This window comes from Ursus maritimus, unplaced genomic scaffold, assembly GCF_017311325.1.
Source record: "Ursus maritimus isolate PB19 unplaced genomic scaffold, ASM1731132v1 scaffold_1, whole genome shotgun sequence".
In the NCBI taxonomy this organism is placed as follows: Eukaryota; Metazoa; Chordata; class Mammalia; order Carnivora; family Ursidae; genus Ursus; species Ursus maritimus.
The window spans coordinates 38,457,560-38,479,599 of NW_024423343.1; the positions used below are offsets into that span (position 1 = coordinate 38,457,560).

The window sequence follows — 22,040 nt, forward strand, 5'->3', positions numbered from 1 at the left end:
ACGTAAAATTTTTTTTTTTTAATTCAGAAACATAATAGAAAGAAAGAACTTGGTCACTGCCTTTTGTGAGAAACAATTAAAGCTCTCTGCTCTGATCTCTGCCCTATTTCCAAAGGGAAATGGCCTAAAAAAAACAGAGGTAACAGACTCTTCAAATATACTACACACTGTTAACATTTATGTTTTATTTTTTCCAAAAAAGAAAATTAAATCTTAATTCTAAAAATCCTAAAAATATAAAATTAAAGACTTTCTCACTCATGTGTCTATAGTTGGACCACTAGAAAAGAAGGGTTAAGGGGCGCTTGGGTGGCTCAGTCGGTTAAGCGTTCGCCTTCGGCTTAGGTCATAATCCCAGAGTCCTGGGACCGAGCCCCACACTGGGCTCTCGGAGTCCACTCCCTCTGCCCTTCCTCCCACTCGTTCTCTCAATCTCTCTCTCTCTCTCTAATAAATAAATAAAAATCTTAAAAACATTTAAAAAAGGGGTTAAATATTGCTCAGAAACTTTACTAGAAAAACAAATACTGCTAGAAGTAATAGTCTTAAAGCTAAAGGGTCAAAATCAGTATTTCAACTAATTATAACAAACTTTTTTTAGTTACTAAATGTACAAACATCCAATCAATCACTGAACACTTAAGCAGTGAAAGGTATTATGTAGAATATAGGGGCATGTCTTTCCCTTAAGAAGCCATCTTAGGGGCACCTGCTGGCTCAGCTGGACGAGCACGTGACTCTTGATCTCAGGGTCCTAAGTTTGAGCCCCAGCTGGGTGTAGAGATTACAGACACATACATACATACATACATACACAAACTTTAAAGAAAAAAAAAGGGATCTTAATCTTACATGACTAATAGTACATGATCTTTTTTAACTCTTATGGTTACAAGGTTCTAATTTATAACAGATAGGAAGATGTTAACAGAAAAATTAGTGCTAGATTATCTACCAATGGCTTCTAGAATGCCATTCTCCAGTTTCCATCTAATACTACTCTCCTTTCATCTTTTCCTAAAAGTCTTTTGTCTTTTGGAGTATTTTCCAAATATTTCTTCACAGTCCTTACACCTTGTCTTTTCATTCTTTTAATAAAGGTCTCTTGCATAGAGTTTATAATTTTTAAGAAGTCCATTTTATTACTTTTTTCCTTAATGGATCATGCTTTTGGTGCTGTAAGAATAGCTTGCCTAATCCAGTAACATGAAGATTTTCTCGTATGTTTCCTTCTAAAAGTCTTATACAGGTAACCCCCACTTTTCCAAAGTTCACATTACGACCACTTCACTTTTATTGAAGACCTACATTAGTACCTGTTTTCCCTAACCAAAAACAAAACAAAACAAAAACTGAAGAGGATTTTCGCTTTTATGAAAAAAGGCAAAACGTGAGACTAGCCCTTGTTTTGCAGTGAACCACTGCAGAGGCCAGCAGTGAGCCACTGCAGAGGCCACTGCAGAGGCCACTGAGAGGCCTCCTGAGCAGCAGGAGTGGCACCACCCAGCTCCTCCCCCAGGAAACAGAAGCAGCATCTCAGCATCAAGCCTCCACAGCTCTGAACTACATGAGCACCTGTGCTTTATCTCTAGTTTGTGCACCCATCACCAAGATGGTGAGGTTATTTTCTGAGTCCAGGAATGCTCCAGAACTTCTTCATATAAATTAATAGTAAGTGCTTCTTAGCTTTAAGCCATTTCAGCTTACAAAAGGTTTCACTAGGAACACTACTTTTGGATAGCAGGGGAAATGTGTATTTTAAATTTTTTATTAATGGGGTGCCTGGGTGGCTCACTGGTTAAAGTGACCGACTCTTGATTTAGGCTGGGGTCATGAGATCAGGTATGCTGAGCGTGGAGCCTACCTGGAATTCTCTTTCTCCCTCTGCCCCTCTCCTCACCCTTGCACATGTACACACTTCAATTTTTTTTTTAATTTAAATAATGATCTATTTTTAATTTGTGCCTACTGTGAGAGGTTTTTTTTTGTTTTGGGGGGCTTTTTTTTGCCACTAGATATCCAATTACTGCAGCAACATTTGTTGGAAAAACTATCATTTTGACATGAAATTTCCTGTTTGCACCTTGCTGCAAATAAGGTGCCAAAAAAATGAGAACTCTACTTTGTTCCACTGATTTAGGTGTCTATTTTTTCACCAATATAAACTGTTTCAATTACTGTGGCTTTATAGCAAGTCTTAAAGTCAATTTTGCTGTCCTTTTTCAAAATTCTTCTGGCTATCCAAGTTCTTTTCCCTTTCCATATAAAATTTTGAAAAAGCTCATTTGAAAAAGCCTGCTGGTATTCTGATTGGGAATGCACTTAAACCACAGGGAAAATTAGCATCTTAAAGATATTGAGTCTTCTGGTCCATAAACCTGGTACACACTCTTCACACTCAAGTCTTTGATTTCTTTTGTGCTGATTTGTAGTTTTCAGCATACAGATTCTATGTATATTTTGTTAAGATTTTAACCAAAGCATTTCATGTTTTTTATAAAAAGTACTTTTAAAAAATTTCAATTTCCAATTGTTCATTGCTAATGTATAGCAGTATAAATGATCTCTGTAGGGCAATCTTGTATCAAGATGAATTATTTCATTTAAAATCTATCCTTGTCCTAGTCTTATCTTAGATTACAAATTCTCAAAGGTATCTGCATATTTTTCTCCCTTTTTCTCCACCCTTCTCAGTAAGAACCTGTATAAACATTTGAAAAAGAGATCAAAGGAATACAGTTGGGATTTACACCAAACAAGCAAATCTATTCATCTTTTGATAAATCAATATCCTTTCCTTTCTGCTGACAAAGGATATCATTAGCACAATGAATGTGGTGTACCTGCCAAAGCTGTTAATGTGATCCAATGCTATAATTATGTTAACATCTGCTAACATCAACTATTGAGATTTTTAAAAACAAATATGTATTTTAAAATTCTTTATTTTTGCCTTAAATAATGCATGTATACACATGTATAAATCTACATAGTGAATGCTCAATTTTCCCTGGACAATTTAACACATTCTGAAAATCTTACTTTGAAATTCTATTTACCCCTTACATATACATGAGAGGAAAGGAAAAAATGGATAGCACCATAGCCTTTCTGAGCTGAGTATGAATAACATGGATACATTTATTTATCAAAATGTTACTTCCTTTAAATTAGAACACAGAACTTAATGTCATGAAGAGAGTTTGGATTATCTGCCTTCTAGATTATCCCCAATCTCATTTCCCCTTTATATGTTTTTATCCAAGTTTTCTTACAAATTATTATTCAAATGCTTATACAGTTCCTTACTGAAAGAGTGGGGAAAAAAGTAGAGAGAATACAACAGAGTAATACTGTAACTTACTTAAAGTTAGCTACACAAAAGTTTAGCAAAAACAGAAGAAAGAGTAGTAATAATTCAGGCAATTTCATCCATTACCATACGCCAGAACAAATATGCAATGAGAGACCAAGGTTTTCTATTTTCTCAGATGGTTTCAATTTCTGCACACCTCTCAGAGTGAACTTCCCTGAGTTCTATATTGTTCTAAGGTTTAAAACTACAGTGTTTCCTATGGCATTCCGAAACACAAACAAAACCCGCACCTGGCACACGATTTAGATAAACTGCAATCTGTTCAGAAGAGGGAACGATAAAACTTGGAATTACTAAGGGTCAGTTAATTGCATTAAAATGTAATTTAAACACGTTTTCCCCCTTAGGGTATGACTTCAGTTTAAAAATCTCAGAACAGCTTTAAGAATTCATAATAAAAAATTTAAATAGGGCTGAAGAGGTTTTAGATCAAATAAATTATCCTGGATAATTTTTTTGCCAATATCTTAGCCTGTTAACCAGGGAGATGTCTCCCCTATCCACTGCCATGCTTCTATCTCAGCTTCAAGGGGAATCATCACTTCCTTGCTTGGGAGTTTGAGAAAGATGTTTCTACACTTCTCTCTCCAGATTCCTTTCCTCTCCAAGTGAGTAAGAGTGGATAATCACAGTAGGACATCATCTGGGCCTATTTTACCAAAGTGCCCATTACTGTGCCTTAAAGGCAAAAAAATAGGCTGTAGTACAATTTTTTTTTTAACACGCTTTCTTTGGTTATGGTCAGTAGACCATTTCCTACCTTGATGGATACAAGGTCCAAAGCATTTTCTATCACCTCCAGAGTTGTGCTCTTTCTTCCCTAGAAGCCTAGACAGCTAGAATATGAGGTTTATGTGAATTTAGCACTAAGTATTGGGGGGAAATGCACATTTTCTTAAGGTCTCACTCTTTTCGTGCTGCCAAGTTCAATATACTTCAAAAGTTTTACTTTTATTTACTTTTTTTAGAGAGCACAAGCACGCACATGAGCTGGGGGAGGGGCAGAGGGAGAGAGAGAATCTCAAGCAGGTGCTGCGCTCGATGTGGAGCTGAATCTCAAGACCCTGCGAGGATGACCTGAGCCGAAATCAAGAGTTCGATACTTAACTGACTGAGCCACCCAGGTGCCCCTCAATATACTTTAAATTGTTATTTCCTCTCATAGCAATAGTAATATCTCAACTTCCGGTTGGTGGGGTAAAACAGGTAGAGATTTGTGGTCTAATGTCTCACTGAGGAGCCCTGACCGAAGCAGAGTTCTATAATTGGGCTTTTACAAAAGCTCTGCATTGGGGATCAAGGCCTTACTAGCTATGATCTGTCCTGCGTTTGTTTTACATGTGGCTATCATTCCTTGTGTGTCAGTCTTTCAACAAGAAACTAGAGAGAGAGAAAGGAGTAAGTGGTAGGAAGGCAACCATCCCTAATCTCCAGACTCCCTGCTGTCAATAATCATGAAGTGGCATGACATACTCCATTTAGGGAGCAGGAAGTGGGTCGAAAGGGAAGTTGGAGGTTTTCCCAGTATACTGTGGATATGTATATAGGGCTATCCAAGTCTATTTCTAAGCAAGTTCAAAAGGAAAATGGAAGGTTAAAATTATTAGGCAATATGTTACTCACATATAAAAACTGACAGTCCTGATTTGTATTGCTATGGAATTGCAAGGAAGTATTTGGCAGATTACTCTTACTAACGTAGGAAAGCAGTTAAGAGAAGGGCATAAGATACAGTATCTGCACACGAAGAACCTACATTTTAAGAAATAGGACATCTAAAATGGGTATCTACTAAGTACCAAAAGAAAGAACTACAGAAAGTAAGTGATAAAGCTTAGAGGAAAGAGTAATCCAATGCATGGGATCAGAGGGCAGTCCTGACATTAGAGGGAAAAAAAGATTTTTTTTTTTTTGAAGATTTTATTTATTTGACAGAGGGAGACAGCGAGAGAGGGAACACAGCAAGGAGAGTGTGAGACGGAGACGCAGGCTTCCCGTGGAGCAGGGAGCCCGATGCGGGGCTCGATCTCAGGACCCTGGGATCATGACCTGAGCTGAAGGCAGATGCTTAACGACTGAGCCACCCAGGCGCCCCGGAAAAAAAGACTCTTAACATGATTAACTAGGGACACAAGTAGCAGGACAAGCCAAATAGGCGAATGGTATAAGCAAAGAAACAGGCTCAGGCACCCACAGTATGTTTGGTGAATTGTGCCCGGGTGAAGTGAAAAACATGCAACAGCAAGTCCAGTGAGTAAGGCTAAAAAGGTGGGCAGAAGTGAAGGTCACCTCAGGTAGGACTAATGAATCTCAGCTTCTAACTCCATACATAAGGGGAAGCAACCGAAAGATTCTGATTACATGAGCAAGTCACATTTGAGAAGACGTATCTAGGATAAGGCGTGAGATGGACTGGAACAGAATGAAACCAGATATAAATACTACGGTGACTGTCCAAGCAAAAGGAAATAAAGGCAATGATGGTTTAGTCAGGATAAAGGATGATGGGGCACGAACCAAGATACAAGACCACATGTCCAAGGCTGGCAAAGGAACAAACTCTGAGTATGGGATCAAGGCTTAAAAGAATCAGCACCAAGTAAGCACTAATAGATAGTTCTGCTCTTTGCGAGCAGCTAATAATTTTCTAAGCAAATTATATATATAAACTCAATTCAAAGAAAGCAAATAAGGTTACTACTACCAACAAAAACAATTAAACAAATGACAGATGTTTCATAGATAAAAATTTAAGAAAAACATTAATCTAGCAAGAGCCCATGAAGAAATTCTTTGTGTACTCAAAAGATGGAGTTCTTTTCTTTCTTTCAAATTAATATCTCCACATCCCTTGCATATTTTCTATGTGATGAATGCATGTTCACATCTAATGTTTTTCAATTTATAGAAAAAAAACCCCAAAATACATGAAGAGAAACTAAAAAAACAAAAAATCATTGGTAGATCAGTAAGTGCCAACTAGAACAACAAAAAACTATCACTTTTTGACAAAACTTAATGAACTTAAAAGTTAAATCTTGGCAGGGATATGGAAACACAGGACTCTCAGGTATTGCTGATTAGAAATTATACTAGTAAGGCCATTGTGGATAGTAATGTGGCACTTCTTAGGCTTTTTATCCTGGGACCCCTCAATTCTGTTCCTGGGTAGATGCCCAAAAGATGTTCTCAGAAGAGCCTATACCAAGTCTACAGATGTTCAATGCATCGTTGTCTGTGATGACAGGAAATTAAAGGCATCCAGTACTAGGTGCTAAATATGTAAAATGTAGTAAACGCACAACTCTGAGTACCAGGAAAAAGCAACGTATTAAATTAACTCATGATCACCTGGATGGAGTTTAAAAGCATAATGATGAATAACACAAGGAACAGAATGGGATATAATGTAATACTGTCTATATAAATTAAAAATGCATACATATAAAACAATGTTCATTTTTAGGCACATATAACACAAATTATGTAATAAGAGAATGATGACATTTATACTTGCCATCAGCCATTTTTATGTTTAACCTCTCCAAAATTTAGATGCATTTATAATTGAAGAAGTCTTAGATTTGACGAAATCTGGTGAAATTCTTAACGTTATATATTACCTAACTCATGTGGCAGCTCATGACAGAAGACAGCTATAGAAGTACTGATTCCTCCCGTCAATCCAGCACTGAAAGCTGCTCCTGAGGTGGGGGGTAGAGAGAAAATCAAGTGATGTTAACTTCTGCTTTTTCCATTTTCATTAATAATGATAGGTACAGCCTCTTTTGTGTACCTAAATTAATTTCATAATATATGAGTGACTCACACTTATCTTACACTATACATTTTGAATATATGGTGAAGTAAACAGGTGTATGACAACCAGAGAAAGAGCTACTCAATGAAGAAAATATTCCATGAGAAATTAAATCCTCCATTATGGACAGCCTTCTAACTCACTAAAAGCCTGGAAGTAGTAATGGTTTCCAGCATTTCAGTCTGAGTGGAAGTCTGATGATAAATTTTAAGTCCTATAAGCCTACAATTTTATTTGCTCTCCCTTAAAAATATTTAAAGATATCTAAATGGCTACTATCCTTATCTGAACTTTCTGGGTTTAGAGCATAAATGCTACAAAGTATTATTTGTCTGATGGTCTTGAGGACTGAGTGTCAGAGGTATAAATGCATTTGATTCTCCTAGTAAAACTCTGTTCTTTAACATTGAGAGCTACTGCAGATTCAAAAATATGGCCTCTCCTTTCTGAAAGAAATCAAAGCCTACTTCTGAGTCAAGTCTGGAAAAGAAAATCATGTATTAATCACATTTTATAGTCTCCTAAACTGGTAATATACGTTTACATTAGCAAAGCTCTAATATAATATTTGAATTTGGTACAATGGATTTTTAACATGTAAATTTTTCTTCACCTTTTCAAAGAAAAAAAAATTAAACCTCAGATTGAAATTACACAGAGTCCTGTAAATATATCTGAAAATAAAATTCTAAGGTAGCTTTTTTCACATGGTGACTATGCCTTGAAATGTTATTAAAGTAGTGTATTATAGACATTTGTTTATACTTTCAAAGGAAAACCTAGAAAAATTATAGCTTTACGCCCCAAATAAACTTATCAAAAACTGTTATTAACACAGCCTCTGGAAAAAGAAAAAAAATCAAATAACCAGAGTAATATATAACAGTGTATTTGTTAAGCTCCAAAAGTTCATCTTATGTATTATAATTCATAATATTAGTACTGAAACTGGACAAAGGAAAACGGTCTTGAAGAACAACAAATTATAACCCAGGTTTCAAGCCCACTTACCAATTGCCAAGCCATCACTGAAGTTGTGGATGCCATCCCCCATGATTACCATCCAAGCTATATTAGCGATGCCTGTTTCTTTCAGATCAGATCCAGAATGACAGGGCCCATGAGAGTGATGAGAATGTTTGTGGTGCCACTGATGGTTATGTTTCCTCAGCACAGTTTTACTCTCGTCGTGGTGGTTGTGGGCAGCAGCATGGAGATCATGCTCATGAACGGTATGTAATCCATCACTGTGAGAATGGTCCATGATTTTCTCCTCTTCCACACAAAGGTAATTTTTAGGAGGGGATTCCTGTTGACCTTCTAAATCTGTCAGTTCAGTTTCATTAAGTCGATCTTCAGAAACGACCGAGTCATCAGTTCCTGTATGTGTAACAGCAAAGGATATGACTTTATCAACAAGTAAATGAACACTTCTTTGCTACATTTAAACCCAGACAGAATAGCGGTGTAATAAACATTTCTTAAGTGAATGTCTTTTTAAAAAGTCCCAAGTAAATGTATAAAAGCAAATAAAACAAAGACACGTGTTCACACAACAAACTGGGGTTTTGAGCACCCAAAAGAGGAAGCAGATGAAGTAAATAAGAGCACTGAGATCAACAGCAGGCGAAGTGAGAGGAGCTGGCAAGCATGAAGACTCTGCAACCTAAGCAGCACATCATGAACAGCTGGTGAAAATCAAAGGGGAGAAAGTTACTACAGTATTTACAGAACACCACAATGAGCCCGTAATTTTTCAGGGAGAGAAGGAACCTTAAATTTACCCACTCTAACCTCCTCTTATCACTCAAGAAAACAAAGACAAACTTTAAATAACTGGCACCCTCCAGTGCTCCACCTATCTGAAAATGCTACTCAGACCAATACTAGAAGCAAGTTCGGAAACCCATAGAAGTGGTAACAACATCTCATAAGTACTTTTTTAATTGAGGTTGGCCCCTCACCTAGTTTTCAATAGCTATTTATTATGTGACAAAGGGTCTACTACATCTCAAATTATATTCTGGAGCAGAGTAAAGAGTCTCGTCTACCCCTTTTCTGCAGAAAATCATTGGTATACTTGGGAAACACAAGCTCAAAAAAAAAAAGGTAAAATTAGATTTAAAAAATTTTTTATGTTTCCCTGAAAATTGTAAGCCAACTCATCAGACCTATCAGGCAACAGAAAAGATGAATGGACGAGCAAGAGATTTTTTGTATGGAGACCACTCTCCCTCTTCTATATGAAACCAATCATATATGGAGGGCACAGAGATTTTTGCATCACCAAGATCTAAAAATAACGCGAGTACACTGCTCACAAAGCCTTTTTGTTTCATTCTTTTTTTTCCCCTGTAAAGTAAAAATGCAATACATTCCTTGCCCTGCGATATAATTAACTAGTCCCACATTCCAGTGTCAATAAGGCTGAAATTAAAACACTAACAAAAGCACAAGATACACTGACACTTAAGAAAATACAAGTTAGAAACTAATATTAGGAAAGCCACAAAAGCAAGATAGTTCAAACAGGCACAGTTTAGAAGCAGTATTTCAATTTTTATATTTTAAAAGTTTCTCTTTAGTCAGAACTGTTGTCTACCGGCAAGAGGCTTGAGCTGAAGCCAGTCAGCATCTGGTGTATTATTTAACTTATGATCTGAAAGCTTCCTTCCAATAGTTGATTCTTCTGTGCTCTGCTTCATAAACCATTTCTGTTTTCCCTGAAAAGAATCTGGTATTAGTATCACATCTGCAGCCACAATTAACAACAATATTCACTTGTTAACATCTATGGGGATAACTGGTAGTAACATTTTATTTATAAATTATTGAGGAAAAAAATGAGAAAGAGTTTTTAGAAATTGTAATCAATGGGTCTAACTAGATAATATATCCAACTAAATTTATATGTTGTATTTTTTTCCCCCAAATACTCAACTAAAAAGTGCAATTCATCTACTTTGAAGTACAGAATAGGGTATGCAGTAGTACTATATTACATGCAACCAAGTGAAATGTGAAATATATTTCATATCTGCCTTATTTAATAGTGTATGGGAATAGGAAGTTCCAAAAAACTAAAGTTTATTCCTCTGAATTTCATTGTGTTGAATGCAATCTTACATTTCTCTACATGTGATATAATGGCCAGAGTCACACTTGCATTAAAGTCCCAAAATTTGTAGTTTATTTCTGTGAGACTTGGGCATAAGAATACTCATCTGTAAAATAAAAATGACAGATTCTTGGCATTAAATGAGGTGATGTATAAAAATGACCTATCAGTAACTGACTCTTCACAGCTTTGCAATAGGGTAACTTTTCTTTCTCATCTAATCTATCTTCAATTATTAATAAATCCTAATTATTATATTTCATTGTTTATGAATCTTCCTATCTTTTAATAGACTGCTTTCTTCACTTAACTGTAACCATGTAACTACCAATGACAACTCTTCCAACTTATATTTTTATTTCCAATCTATGTAAATTTAAGAGAGCAAATAAGCTCTGTCCTTTTGATCACCAGAATGCAAGAAAGTGATGATGGCCTAGTTCTGGGACCAGTCTGCAAGAAGCCTGGCACCTTTTACTTTTGCTCAGGGAAGCTAGCTACTATGCTATGAAGAAACTCAGTATAGACCTTAAAAAGAGAGGCCATGTGGAGGAGCACCATGAGACAGAGACCACTTGTGGGCCTTCTACCCCTGCATTGTCCAGGCCAAACCAGGCCACCTGAGTGAGAATGTTATAGAGTGAGTGACTCTAGCTGACACCAAGTGGAGCAAAAGAACTGCCCCGCTGAATCCTGCCTGATTTCCTCACAGAATTAAGAGACATAATAAATTATCGTTATAAGCCATTAAGTTGTGGGTGATTCTGCTTCACAGAAGTAACAGAAATTGGGGAAACACAAATGCTCAAAAGAAAGTAATATGGAGACAACCTGAAGAGAAGAAACAGAAGTCATGAGTTAAAGAAGAAAAAAAAGTGGTGGAAAGGAGAAAAATCCAACATTAGTACAAAAGTGTTAAGAAGAAAATGCAAACACCACCTGGGATTCTGTTTAACTGCTTGGGTTCTGATTGTCCACTTTTCTAAAAACTTGCCAAATCATTACCCTCAAAGCCTCAACTTACTGAAACCAGTCAGCATCTGATGTATTACTTAATTTATGCTCTGAAAGCTTCCTTCCAATAACTGATTCTTCTATACAGATGGTCAAATGTCTGTTCTATCCAACATCACTAATTCCCTTTCTTCAAAAAAAAATGCCAAATAGTTTTTCATCTTTGGTTATTCATTGTGCTATTTATCATAAAACAGATACAATGATTTACCTGCCCAGATTCCTTTCTTTGATATACTTGAGGAATTCCTTACTATTAGATTTAGGTGCTCTGCTTTCAGTTATTTACCTCCCACAATTTCAAATTTACAAAAGAACTGCCATGTTCTGGGGACTCTATTCTCCTATGCCAGTTTACAAAAATAAACCTATTTAATTTCGCCACTAAATTTAAATTCAAAATGAGATCAAAATTAAATTATAAAAAACAGAAAACTTTATTTTGATCTCTTGAAAGACATTTTATACTTATCTTTAAGTTATGCAGACCCTAATATTCTGTACATATTATATATTAATATTTGCTGCTCCAATGCTAGCAGGTACATACAAATGAAGAAAATTAGGGCTATACAATAATTCCAAAACTTCTCTATATCCTTTGGCAATGGACCCCCAAATTCTTGTATTTCTTACATGTCATGAATGATCAACTCTTATTCTCTCATTGAAAAAATTCTCTTAATCAGCTTCTCTTCCCCTTTCCTTATGACATGACTCTAGTCCAAGCTCCCATCACCCCTCTTCTGACTCATTTCCCTCTACCACTCTCACCTTGGCATCCTCCCACATTATTCTTTTTCACCCATTCAACCTTTAACACACCCTTCAAAAACCAAATACTGTTAGATTTCTTTCACTTTTGATCCTTCCCAGTTCCTTTTACCATTCCTCAGATAATAATTTATTGGCACATCTTGATCATCTTTTCTTTGGAGGCAATTAAATATGATGATGTCCAGACTAAAACATGGCAATTAAAATTAAATATACTATTTAGAATATGATACGAAAATACAGATAAAAAGTAGAGTTTATTTCCCACAGATTTACATAGCAACTGGAAATCATGACGAATGAGTCATAGTTTCACAGCTAGTTTGTGCCTGGGCAGGAATTAGAATCACTCCCCCTGAATCTCAGTTTAGAGCTCTGTTCTAAACCCTTTTTATCTCAAAGAAAAACACACATACATACACAAGTAAAATATACACATAAAAATGACATAAAGGTTGTACTGTAAGAGTGGACCATATATATATATATATTATGATCATAACTATCCTTTGTTCTTGAGGGAAAAGATTTTTTTTTTTTTTAATATTTGTAGTGAACCAGCAAAATGAAGATAATCAGCACTAGTATCACAAACATGTTAGTGAGATGTACTCAGGACAGAGCTTTAGAGACAGACGTGAACCATAGTGAAAAGGGAAGGGTGTAAATCAGGTCAGTAGTAGTAGCCCTGAAATATCTTAGGGGAAAAATTATTTTAGATATTTATCTTATTCTCACAAATGTGCCATGAAACACAGCTCATGACAAGCAGGGTATTTAATCAATAGTCTAAACATCATTTCCCAAGAGGTTCATCACCATTTCTTTCATTGTATTTCCTTCCTACAAAGCCCCCCAGATTTAAATCCTTCTCACCTCTAGTGCTTCTACCATTAGCATTTCGGATAAAGAAAGACAGGACATTTTCTTGAAAGACAGGACAATAAAAGCCACTTATCCTTGAAAAATATGACCTAAGTGGACCAATGAGACTTGTTTCTATTTATACATTTTTAGTTTTTTGAAATAAGCAGAAATTGGCCAATAGCTTTTTCTAGCCTATTTAGGTCAACTAGAAAAAAAATCTAACAAAGTAACTAAAACTAAGACTACCATATCTTGATTATAAATGACAAACGTAATGACAAAAAAAATGGCAAAGACCAAGTCAATGTTTCCTTTAATACACACCAATATCACAATTAAGCATGTGGTCAGAAAATGATTTTTTGGTTAAGTTTTATATCTCAGAAAATGGAACAAGCCATTAAAAAATACTTACTCTTTGCTGTTTGTAGTGCTTAAACATTCTAATGCAGTGTTCAATGATAAATAACACGTAAATGCCTCCTAGAGCAACAAGTCCTTTCAATACAGCATCATATTCTTCCAAAAACTTCTTAGATTCATGTCCGTGAGAATGTCCGTGCCCGTGAGCATGTTGATGACTATGATCATGTCCACCCTGAGACTATTAAGAACAAAAACTTCTGAACAAGTAATTAAAAATACTTTTTAAAATTTTGCAATTATAATCTCCTAGAGGACACAGAAAAAAATACCTTTCAATTTTTAAAGTGGTTCTCTAAATATTATCTCACTTAAATATAAGCAAGCCTTCTACTTAATTCTGATGTCCTCAGTGGCTTAGAAAGTATTACATTTCATGGTAACTCTGAGACAAGGACCACGAACTCAAATGCCTACAGGGGTTTAAGATACATACTACCGTGAGAGAAACAAGCAGCAGCAAGATATTAGGGAGCAAGGGGTCCTTTGTAAACTGAAGTAAACAAGACCCAGACGCCTAACATTTAGTAAAAATAAATGAATTCACCAGCAGGTCATAACCTGTGACTCCCTATAATCTAATTTTTTCTTAAATTGATTATAATTTTATGTTTTTCTCTTATAAGTTACTTTAAAGAAGTGATGAGATGCTACCTGTGCTTATACTGTGGGACAATAGTGAAAATATATACTTACACATGTGTTTAATTTTCTACATTTTAAAGCTTTAGCAAAAATAAATGTATAGAAAAAAGTTATTTTTTAATTGTGAAATGAGTAAGTTTCACAATAGTGAACCTTAAAAGTTAGAGAATTAGTCTAAAGTAGGGGCGCCTGGGTGGCACAGCGGTTAAGCATCTGCCTTCAGCTCAGGGCGTGATCCCGGCGTTATGGGATCGAGCCCCACATCAGGCTCCTCCACTATGAGCCTGCTTCTTCCTCTCCCACTCCCCCTGCTTGTGTTCCCTCTCTCTCGCGCTGGCTGTCTTTGTCAAATAAATAAAAATCTTAAAAAAAAAAAAAGTTAGTCTAAAAGTATTTTCCTTCCTTATAACATTTGTATTCCTTCTCCATTTGCTAGGGGCCACCCGAAGGTTTCTAAACTTCTCAAAGGCAGCAAGGCCATTCAAAAAGGTTACAGCTTTAAGTAATTAATACTTCTTAAGAAAAAAAAAAAAAAGTTAAATAGCATTTAAAGACTATTCTCACTTCAACTGTTCTTTTTAGGCCCAGTTTTGAAACTGTTGCTGTTCTTGATGACTGGTAAAAAGGGTAAGCAAGGGTTGGGAATAAAGGGGAAAATAAGTAAACAACAATAATTAACTTATCAAAAAAACTGATATTCACAATTTTAAGATTAATTAATCAAATTTTTAAGGCAGTTCCATATATTATTCCAGATACCAAATCTGGAATCCTCAACCAGGAGTGAAGAAGGGAAGGATTATACAAAACACACAAATACAGTTTAGGGGGTGCCTAGCTGGCACAGCTGGTAGAGATTCCAACTCTTGATCTCTGGGCTGTAAGTTCCAGCCCCATGCTGGGTACATAGATTGCTTAAAAAAAAAAAAAAAAAAAGAAAGAAATACAATTCTGTCTCCCAATTTTTCCAAAAGAAGGTAGTAAGAATATAAAATAAAGTCCAAACCTGTAATTTTACATTTGGAAAAGAAAAAGCCCCAGTATTTTCATAATTTGAAGTAAAAGCAGTAACACTGGATAAAACACTCCTAACTGGGAGGATGATAAGCAAAGGGCACTAGGAGTGTGGCCATAAGATCATATCATTAGAAGCGTCCTGGAATATGGGGCACCTGGGTCAGCCGGTTGAGTTTCCGACTCCTGGTTTCAGCTCAGGTCATGATCTCATGGGTGCTGGGATGGAGCCCGGAGTGGGGCTCCACACTCAGCAGGGAGTCTGCTTGATGAGTCTCTCTCTCTCTGCCCCTCCCCTCACTCACACGCACACGCACATGCTGTCTCTCTCGTAAATAAATAAATCTTTAAAAACAGAAAAGGAAAAACAAAAAACAAAAAACCCAAAGAACTGTCCTGGAATGGAAGAAAACAAGTGGTATGCCAGGTGAAAAGATAACGGCCCCAAGTGTAAAGAGCTAAATGCCTAAAATTGTTAACTGAGCAAGTCAGCCTATTCCTGAACAAGTAAAGATGAATGTGGCACACTGGTTATATACACAGCACAAGCATTATGAGGCCTCTTCCATAGTTGTTCTACAGGCTTTCTTGATACACCATACAGATAAAAATCAGTGAGTGGTGTATCTTTCTAAGTATTCATTTTCAGAACTGCTAACAGAGCAATTTTTTTTCGATTTCAGCTCTCACAGAGGTTAAACTGACTCATAAAACTCTAAGATATTTAAAGTGTACATCATGGTGATTTGGTATGTATACACTGTGGCAGGGAAAAAGTAAAACTGATGTCACCAATTTTTGTTGCTATTTTAAAACCTAATGATTCAATCTGTTTCAAAAATATTGCTAGTAAAACTATGCAAGTGGGGAAAAATACTTCATCCTACAAGCAAATAAAACAAATACTAGATTAGTGTGCTACACAGCTTGCTAATGAAACTTTTAGCTTAAATATTTTCATTATTATTATTTTTTAAAGATTAAAAAATTTTCTTACATGGGGCAGTAGATGAAGAAGGGCATCTCCACTCATTGTTCCTACAGCTAGTGCAACAAGGAATGTGAGAAGAAATTTGAAGCATCCTTGGTTAATGATGGGAACCAAGATCACGCCTAGCAAGGAAAGCAGGCTAATGACAGTGATAGAAATGATACCACAGATCCATGCTGTAGGAAAGAAATTAACAGTCAACATTAATATGACAATATAAACCAAACAGCTCTAAAGAACAATCAACATAAGATAAATGAGTCATGGAAGATAGATTATCTTACCCCGACTATGCTTTTTAAGAAGTTTTACATTTTGGCACTGCTGTGTTTAAAAACAAAATAAAACAATTGCATAACCGACCTGAATACTTAAAGAATTAAGAAATTCAGACCTTCCTCATATAGTTATAAATAGTACTTTCAGTAGCCCACCTTATCAGAAACAGGGACTTAAAATGACTTCAGGCTGTGATTCACTCTTAATATCTAGACTATAAATAAAATTTTACCAAGGTAAAGCCAGAGCAATAAAACTGTTTATTTAGAGAATATAATTATAAAACTCTCCTGTGATCATTAAAGGAAGCCAAGTATCTACTGTTATCTTTGTAAATCTTTATAATACAAAGTTTAAGAAGCTTAACATATCACTCCAAAAGAGAAATATATTCAAAAGAGATACAAAAAAAGCCTATTACTGTTAGTTTTTTTGTATTTCATTTCTTATTTTCACAAAGGATAATTCAGTCCTATTCCCTTGATATAACCAGCTCCAAACTCCCTTTCCTCCAATTTGGCCTTCTGTACCATTTTCTAGTTTTTAAAAATTTCACTATATAATTTTAACTGAATCAGAACACAAGAGAAATGTTTTCACAATATGATTTGTGAAAAACACAAGTGTGATGGAAAAGGGGGAATTCTTTGCACATTTCTTTAAGCTCTTTATAAGCAGATTAGATACCAGAAATAATGCCAGTGGTTCAGGGGTGGGACATTTTCACTTAAAGTGAGATTACTTTAGGGGAGCCTGGGTGGCTCAGTAGGTTAAGTTCAAACTCTTGATTTTGGCTCAGGTCATGATCTCAGGGTGGTGAGATCAACCCCGTGTTGGGCCCTATGCTGGACATGGAGTCTGCTTAAGATTCTCTCTCCCCCTCTGCCCCCTCGCCCCCACCCTGCCCCAGGTCACATGCACAGGCACATGCTCTCTCTCTCTCTAAAAAAAAAAAAAAGTGAGATTACTTTGTATTAATGGTTTAAAAGAAATAGAAATGTTTTAACTTTAAAAATTCTGCTTAATTTTTGCCTATAGAAAATTTCACTAAAGAATGATAATTTTGTAAAGTTTTTAATCTAAAATGCTGTTTTTCTCATCAAACCCAACGGGACTGTAAATCTGCTCAGAGATTTTATGTTAAGTGTTATGGTAAGAGAACAAAGGAAAATTCATTTCTTCAACAAGGTAAAAAATTGTCAAAGACAGAAGTAAGGATAGGTAAGGAAATGAAATTTTAATTGACCCATTCAATGCTGAGTTTTATCAATACAATTGTGTTTATTCACTGGACATTTTAGACACAGTATCCAATAACATTAACACTATTAACTAATTCTAAACTAAATTAGCTCACAGGATTAAAACAACAGGTCATCTACTACTAATGGAAGCTCTATGGTTTATCCCGTATCTAACGTATAATTTCTAATACAAACATGGGTAATCTAAAAGGCCAAAAGAAGATGGAAACACACAACCAGAATTTGGATTCAGTGGCTGTAATACTTGCAAAGATTTGGGAGGAAGGAAGAAGACGGAAAGGAAAAAGATTATGGAGTCAAGATCCTTGTTAGTGAAACCAAAGGGTAAGATGAGGATTCCCCCAACTATGGTTGGGACTAAGGCAAAAGGAAACTGAGGTCAAAAACCATATTCTAAAAAGAAAAATAGAAGGTCAAATAAGGTTTAAAAATTGACTTAATAATGATGGCCAAGTTAGTTTATCTCCTTGCCCCCAAGCACAGGCAGAACAATAAAATCAGTGGGAGAGCCTGAGGAAATAGGCTGGAGTAAAGTGGCCAAGGGTATACATAAATTCAGGGAGCCAATAAAGTTATGGGCAACTAAACCAACAAAGGTTTGTCAAAACTACCACAGCTCTGTAGCTCCAATCATGCTAATGGAGAAAAAGGGGACAAAAGATACCTGTAATAACTAAATGGGACAAACTGAGGCTGGTAATAAATATATTTAAAGGTAATATGTCTCATATATGAATACACAGCTCTCCCTTTCCAAATATAGTTTTCCTTACTTTGGCAATAATTCAATTTAGAAGCACTTTTTCTCAAAACAATCAACCTTCAATTAAGAACTTAAAGAAAAACAGCACTAAAAACTACTTAGACGAGCCAGTAATTCATATTCCAAGATATTCTATACATACTAATATATATATAGATGGGGATCGCCACAAGTACAAATGAAACCTAAAATATACTATATAAACAAATTTTATAACTTCTCATAATAATTAGAAATTTTTATTAATCAGAATTATTTTGTTCAAAAATGCACTGGAATTAGTCACCAAAATTATCAAATAAAAGTATTTCTTATTTTATTCCTATGTCCCCATGTCCAAGACAATTCATCTAACCAGATTAAGATACTAAATTAGAATCCACATTTACTAAAATCTAGTTGGATAAATCTTACTTTTTTCTTTTCTTTTTTCTGGGGTTATATTATATTCTACACTGGGAAATACATATTCATTCCTCTCTGGATTTGCTTTTTAAGATATCTGCCAACAGAAATTAAATTTCTAAATCTTATTATAAAGAATACCATTAATTTAGATACGGTAGATATTTAAGATGATTAACTTACACAAAATACTTTAATAAATTATTTTAAAATTTGAGATTACAAAGTAAGACCCTATTAAACCAACATACATTCTTATAAACATATTTCTAAAAATCTAATCATTAAAAAATTGAGAGAAAATCTGATTCAATTCCCTAATCACAAAAATTATATCTGAAAATGAACATTATTCTAAGCAAATATTTCCTTTCTAAAATTCTCATATATTAACTTCTGCCTAAGGGTGTTCTGAATGTGAAGAAAAGTCCAAGAAAGAGTCTATGAAACCATAAACATTTTGCACTATTCTGAGATGATTTAGAGTCTCAAATGGCTTTTGGTTTATTAGCTAAAAACCAAGTTACCAAATGACAAACCAACCACAACTTAATTCGTGAAACATCTATTTGCCAATATGACAGGTGAGCTAAACATATTGTAACTTAAGACCAATCACTGACAGACTGACACATTAAATTACCCAAGTGCTTACACAAATAGTTGAGGGAGGGTATGAGTGCGGAAGGGTGTATGAGTTCATGTGTGCACAAATGAGTACATGTCACATATTACACACTCCCAGGTATACTGTCTTATGTATCAGCTCTGAAATTATCTTTCTCACCCACTTGGAAAAGTAAATCTGTGAACTAAGAAAAGAAATGCTTGAAAGAGAGAAGCCCATTTTATGATTAGAAAATCTTTGGCATTTGTGATTATTTGACCTCTGAAACTCAGAAAATACAAGAAAACATAATCCCAAAAAGGAGAAAACCTTACATAAATCTATCCAGCATCAGAGCACTGCCCACCAGGGTGCCATCCTCAATGAATCTTTGGGGGAATGCCATTTACTGAGGATAAAATGTCAATGATGCCACTTGGGTGTCATTCAGTAAAATGGTATTACATTGAGCTTGGACAGTGGCCCCTCCAAAAGGAGTTGATACATGTGTATGTGTATACACACACACACACGCACGCACGCATATAAACACTTTAAAAAATAATTAATCTATGGGGCGCCTGGGTGGCACAGCGGTTAAGCGTCTGCCTTCGGCTCAGGGCGTGATCCCGGCATTATCGGATCGAGCCCCACATCAGGCTCTTCCGCTATGAGCCTGCTTCTTCCTCTCCCACTCCCCCTGCTTGTGTTCCCTCTCTCGCTGGCTGTCTCTATCTCTGTTGAATAAATAAATAAAATCTTTAAAAAAAAATTTATTAAAAAAATAATTAATCTAAATGCTTTTGGTTTTCTGACCACATAGTCAAATGATTGTCAATAAACTGATTACTGACCAACAACAAAAGCCAATAATCAGAAAAGACTATGCCCTTAGATTAAAATTAAATAATTTGTATTAACTTTGTAAACCTTATATAAGTTTTTTTAAAATCGGAGTTTTCTCATTTTTCCAACTACAGGAGGTATGTTTAGTATACTTGCTACCTTCAAAAGATTTTTTTTTTTTTTTAAGATTTTATTTATTTATGTGGCAGAGAGACAGCCAGCGAGAGAGGGAACACAGCAGGGGAGAGGGAGAGGAAGAAGCAGGCTCATAGCGGAGGAGCCCGATGCGGGACTCGATCCCAGCACGCCGGGATCACGCCCTGAGCCGAAGGCAGACGCCTCAACGACTGCGCTACCCAGGCGCCCCTCAAAAGATTTTTTAATAGATTAAAACAAATTAATTCTAGGACTAAAAAGGATCCTACAACTTCCAGTATCATATTTTGTACATAAAACAGAGGGCACGACTGGGACTACTATTAATATAGTTTAGTTATTCCTCCATATATACCTTCCCTTGATTGACAGAGTTGAAAATTATAAAAAAAGTTTTCAAAGAGGGATGCCTGGGTGACTCAGTTGTTAAGCATCTGCCTTTGGCTCAGGGCATGATCCCAGGGTCCTGGGATTGAGCCCCACATCGGGATCCCTGCTCTGCTGGGAGCTGGGAGCCTGCTTCTTCCTCTCCCACTCCCCTGGCTTGTGTTCTGTCTCTCACTGGCTGTCTCTATTTCTGTCAAATAAATAAATAAAATCTTAAAAAAAGAAGTTTTCAAAGATGTCAATTATTCTGCCCCCTTAAAAAGATAACTTTTCAATTCCTTGCTTACCAGGAGCTACTCAAACTGGCAGTGTCATACTGCATAGATCGAAAGGACTTTAATAATCTACACTGGTGTTCCTCAAACTGTGCTCATCTAATTCTCAGGTGGTATTCCAAGGGGAGTGAGGGGAGAATTTAATGATCAGGAAGACTTGGTAATTCTTGGATAAACAAGTTCCCTCAGAGCCTCTAACAGCTTAATAAGCCCTGTAAATCTCTGCAAGGAACAACGTGTGTGGGATTTTTCTAACTCACTTGATCATGGAACCTATTAGTGTATCTCAATGAACCAGGATCCTACAAAACATGATTTGGAAAATTCTAATGTAGACCAATGGCCTTCTACTTCACAGATTTGCATACTGAGGCAGAGAAATGTTAAATGTTGAATAATACAACTTCACACCTACTAGAATGGCTAGTAAAAAAAAAAAATAATGAAACACACACACATTGGCAAAGATGCAGAGAATCTGGAACCCTGGTACATTGCTAATAGAAATGTAAAATGGCACAGTCACTTTAGAAATGGTTTGGCAATTCTATGACACAGGAATTCCACTCCTAGGTATATACCCCAAAAGAACTGAAAGCAGAGACTCACATACTTGTATACCTGTGTTCACTGCAGCATTATTCAAAATAGCCAAAAGGTGGGCACAACCAAGTGTCCATCGATGGATGAATGGATTAACAAAATGTGGCATATACAAATAATGGAATATTATTCATCTATAAAAAGGAATGGAGTTCTAATAGATGCTACTATATGGATGAACCTTGAAAACTATGCTGAGTGAAATAAACCAGACACAAAAAGACAAATATTGTATGATTCCACTTGTAAGAACTATCTAGAATACTACAGTCAAATTCAGAAACAAAAAAGATAAGTCACCTAGGGATAGGAGGAAAAGGAAATGAAGATGTGTTGCTTAATGGTTACACAGTTTCTATTTGGGGTGATAAAAATTTTTTTTAGTAGATAGTTTGGGGCTGCCTGGCTG

At 35.9% G+C, this 22,040-nt stretch overlaps 1 protein-coding gene across 1 annotated transcript in view; it reads right to left on the bottom strand.

Moving 5' to 3' along the window:
* The window catches only part of SLC39A10 (solute carrier family 39 member 10), a 66,662-nt gene that overhangs the window by 8,260 nt on the left and 36,362 nt on the right, over nt 1-22,040 (bottom strand). Inside the window, exons 4-8 of the mRNA XM_008687286.2 lie at nt 16,052-16,221; nt 13,388-13,576; nt 9,799-9,919; nt 8,208-8,576; nt 7,000-7,080 (exon numbers count right to left, since the gene is read on the bottom strand). Coding sequence (XP_008685508.1) covers nt 7,000-7,080; nt 8,208-8,576; nt 9,799-9,919; nt 13,388-13,576; nt 16,052-16,221 — 930 coding nt within the window. The remainder of the gene's footprint in view (nt 1-6,999; nt 7,081-8,207; nt 8,577-9,798; nt 9,920-13,387; nt 13,577-16,051; nt 16,222-22,040) is intronic.